Genomic DNA, 3,543 nt, shown 5'->3' on the forward strand with positions numbered 1-3,543 from the left:
ATTTTGGGAAATTGGCTCAGCTTCCAATGGTAACAGGGAAACGTGCTTGTGACTTTTTTGCAATGGGTGCTTCCCGTGTGCCACACGATTTGGGTTTTATCGGCGTTTTGCAACAATGAATTTTCTAAACTTCACCAAACACGCGATTTGGATTTTTGGCAGCAAATAGCGCATTTAATTTGTGGTCCGAAAAGCTGAAACAAACGTACACTTTAGTCGTCTCAAGTCGTTGGCCACACGTTTTATGATAATACAATCAAATTCAAGAGCTACAACGGAAAAATATTGTGCTCCTCTACTAGCATTCGCTTCTGAAATAATCAATGATCATGGAAACAAAGCTGCGATGGCCTGTTTTCTAAGTGGACACCTAGCTATATTTTTTCCCAATTAATTTGTTAGTCAATAATCCCTTCCTCCCATGAAGAACCACTCAATGCCCACACCAATCTTCTTCGTCTTCTGCTTATTCTTCCTTCTTTATCATCTCAAAATCGCTACTTCCACACCTCGTTACATTGCTGTTGAAAATATTACCCTCAACTGTGGCTCGTCTGTCAACTTAACGGATAGGGATGAACGTCACTGGGTTGGAGACATGCTCTCATCCAAGTTCGCTCTACTGCCCAATCACAACTCTACTATCTCTGAAGCACAAGGCTTCGGCTCTGTCAATGCTGTCCTCTACCAGACTGCCCGGTTGTCTTATTCCGAATTTACATATGTGTTTCCGGTCACACCTGGCCCAAAATTCGTTAGGCTGTACTTTTACTCAGCTTCATACTCAGGTTTTGATATGTCAAAAGACCTCTTCACTGTCAAAGCGGGTTTGTTCACCTTACTTAGAAACTTCAGTACTTCCATTCTTACTGATTCTTTAGACAAAAAGAATTTTTCCAAAGAGTTCTGCATCAATGTTGAAATGAATCAAGAATTGAGTTTAACCTTCATCCCTTTTCCGAGTACTTCTTTTATTTACTATGCTTTCATTAATGGAATTGAGATAGTCTCCATGCCCATAGACCTGTATTATAGCCAAAAAGGTTTCATCAAAGATGATTGGGTCCCCCTATACGTCGCCCAAGCTCCTCAATTCTACATAAACTACAGCATGGCACTCGAGATGGTTTATCGATTAAACGTGGGCGGGAGCTTGATACTACCAACAGAAGACACTGGCATGTTTAGAGAATGGTCACCTGATATGAATTATTTGTTGGGTGAAGCCGTTGTACCTCGTGATCCATCTTTGATGCCCAAATTCTCAAAAATACCAAACTACACTGCACCTGATGCTGTCTATCGGTCTGCCATAACAATGGGTCCGAATAGAACCAAGAACATGCAGTCTAATTTGACATGGGGATTACCTGTTGATACGGGGTTCAATTATCTGGTGAGGCTCCATTTCTGCGAATTAGACTCCAAAATAAACGCCACTGGCAATAGGGAATTCACCATCTATATAGATTCTCAGCTAGCTGAAGAAAGGGCCGATGTAATATCGTGGACTGACAGTAACGATACACCTCACTACAAGGACTACGTTGTAATGATCCAAAACAAGGGTGAGGACACGCATCAGCTTTCCATTGATCTAAAACCTAGAACATCAGAGGGAACTTTGGTCGATGCCATTTTAAACGGTGTGGAAGTGTTCAAATTGAGCAACCCAGATGGCAATCTTGCCGCCAGACTAAATATGGTGCCTCCACAGCCGGATCAAAAAACTGAACCGGCAGCCATCAAGTCCAAGAAAAAGAAGACAATATTCGTTGCCATTGAAATTGGCGTAGGCTTCTTAATCGTGCTCATTCTAGTGTGTTTTATGGCTGTCTGGAAATTGAGGAGGACCAAACACTTAAGTTCTTACAAAGGAAAGATAAGAAGGACAAAAGCTTCTTCCCTGCCCGAAGAACCATGTCACCACTTCACACTAGACGAAATGAAAACAGCAACCAACAACTTCAATGAAGAACTAATTATCGGCGTAGGTGGCTTTGGCAATGTATATAAGGGTGCCATTGACAAGGGTAATGTATATTTTCTAATCCTGGGATTGTTAAGTTAACAAATGTAACAAAGGCTAATATAAATACAGAATTTTGTACAATTGTTCGTACACATAATAATACGAAATTTGTTCTCCTATTTCAGGTACCAAGACTGTGGCAATCAAGCGCATGAATCCTGAGTCTCATCAAGGTGCCCGAGAGTTCAGGACAGAGATCGAAATGCTCTCTCAACTCCGTCATGTCCACCTAGTCTCTCTCATCGGATATTGCAACGATGACAATGAGATGATCATTGTCTACGACTACATGACCAATGGGACCCTCCGCGACCACCTCTACGACACCAATAATGAACCACTCACATGGAAGCAAAGGCTTAAGATATGCATTGGAGCAGCACGTGGCTTACACTACCTCCACACAGGTGCTGAACACCCTATTATCCACCGTGACGTGAAGACGACCAATATTTTATTGGACGAGAAACTGGTGTCTAAGATTTCAGATTTTGGGTTGTCCAAGATGGGTCTTGAGAACACTGCAGTTAGTACCACAGTAAAAGGTACGTGGGGGTATTTGGATCCAGATTATGCAATACGTCAAAAATTGACTAAGAAATCCGATGTGTACTCGTTTGGTGTAGTGATGTTTGAAGTGTTATGTGCCCGAAAAGTACTAAATCATAATCTTGAAGAAGAGCAACAAATTTTGGCTAGTTGGGCCCGAAAATGCATTGAGAGAGGGACTATCAATCAGATCATTGATCCATATCTGGAAGGGAAGATTTCGCCAGAGTGTTTTAAACTATACGTGGAGGTTGCAGAGAATTGTGTGCGTGACAAGGGAATCCAACGGCCCACTATGAATTTTGTGTTGGAAAAGCTCGAACTTGCATTGGAGCTACAAGAGAATGTTGATGCACCCAAGGATAATATCGGAGGACAGTCTTCAACTGTGTCCGAAGAGAGCAGTACCACCTCTCAACATACCTATTACTCAGAGGTGATATCACTCCATGTTGAAACTACTACTAGTGCTCCTTGCTACTACAGTGCTTAAGGTTTGTTATATGTAGATCAGATAATTGTGTCAGAAAAAAGCAATTGGAAATCCTAGATTTATATTTTAAGTGTTTCTTTTTTATGCTCTACCAATCATTGTATAAGATATGTTAAAAAAAAATTAATTATAAATTTTGATCATTTTGTAAGAAAATGAAAAAAAAAAAAGTGTGGTAAACTAGTTTAAAGTGGAACATTCAAAATAGGATAGAAAAATTATATACCAAAAAGACTTAATCAAATAAATGCTAATATTAGTTACATGTTATTAGTTACTATTAAAGTATTAAGTTATTTAAGCTAGAAATCCAGCTCCTGTGGTCCTCCCTCATAGCATATCTCCTAAGAGGGGTAGCTCTAACTGCCTGTAAAATGTTCTTTGGGAAGACAAAGGAGATGTTAGCTAAATCCCAGCCATAGTTCATAATAACATCCTTAATGCACACCTCATTCTCTCCTTAATTTAA

At 40.2% G+C, this 3,543-nt stretch overlaps 1 protein-coding gene across 2 annotated transcripts; it reads left to right on the forward strand.

The window, feature by feature from the left end:
- Positions 1–210: 210 nt before the first annotated feature.
- On the forward strand, positions 211–3,217 carry LOC112009035 (receptor-like protein kinase FERONIA). 2 transcript variants are annotated; one of them, XM_065775591.1, is made up of 3 exons: positions 211–2,033; positions 2,158–2,577; positions 2,659–3,217. In XM_065775591.1, exons 1-3 carry the CDS (start codon positions 422–424, stop codon positions 3,072–3,074), a joined length of 2,448 nt encoding a protein of 815 aa, XP_065631663.1. In that variant the 5' UTR covers positions 211–421; the 3' UTR covers positions 3,075–3,217. The 2 variants fall into 2 exon arrangements, with proteins under 2 accessions (XP_065631663.1, XP_023897153.1); XM_024041385.2 differs by having other exon boundaries at positions 2,158–3,217.
- Positions 3,218–3,543: the final 326 nt, after the last annotated feature.

The sequence above is a fragment of the Quercus suber genome, unplaced genomic scaffold, assembly GCF_002906115.3.
Source record: "Quercus suber isolate HL8 unplaced genomic scaffold, Cork oak 2.0 scaffold_8, whole genome shotgun sequence".
Classification (NCBI taxonomy): Eukaryota; Viridiplantae; Streptophyta; class Magnoliopsida; order Fagales; family Fagaceae; genus Quercus; species Quercus suber.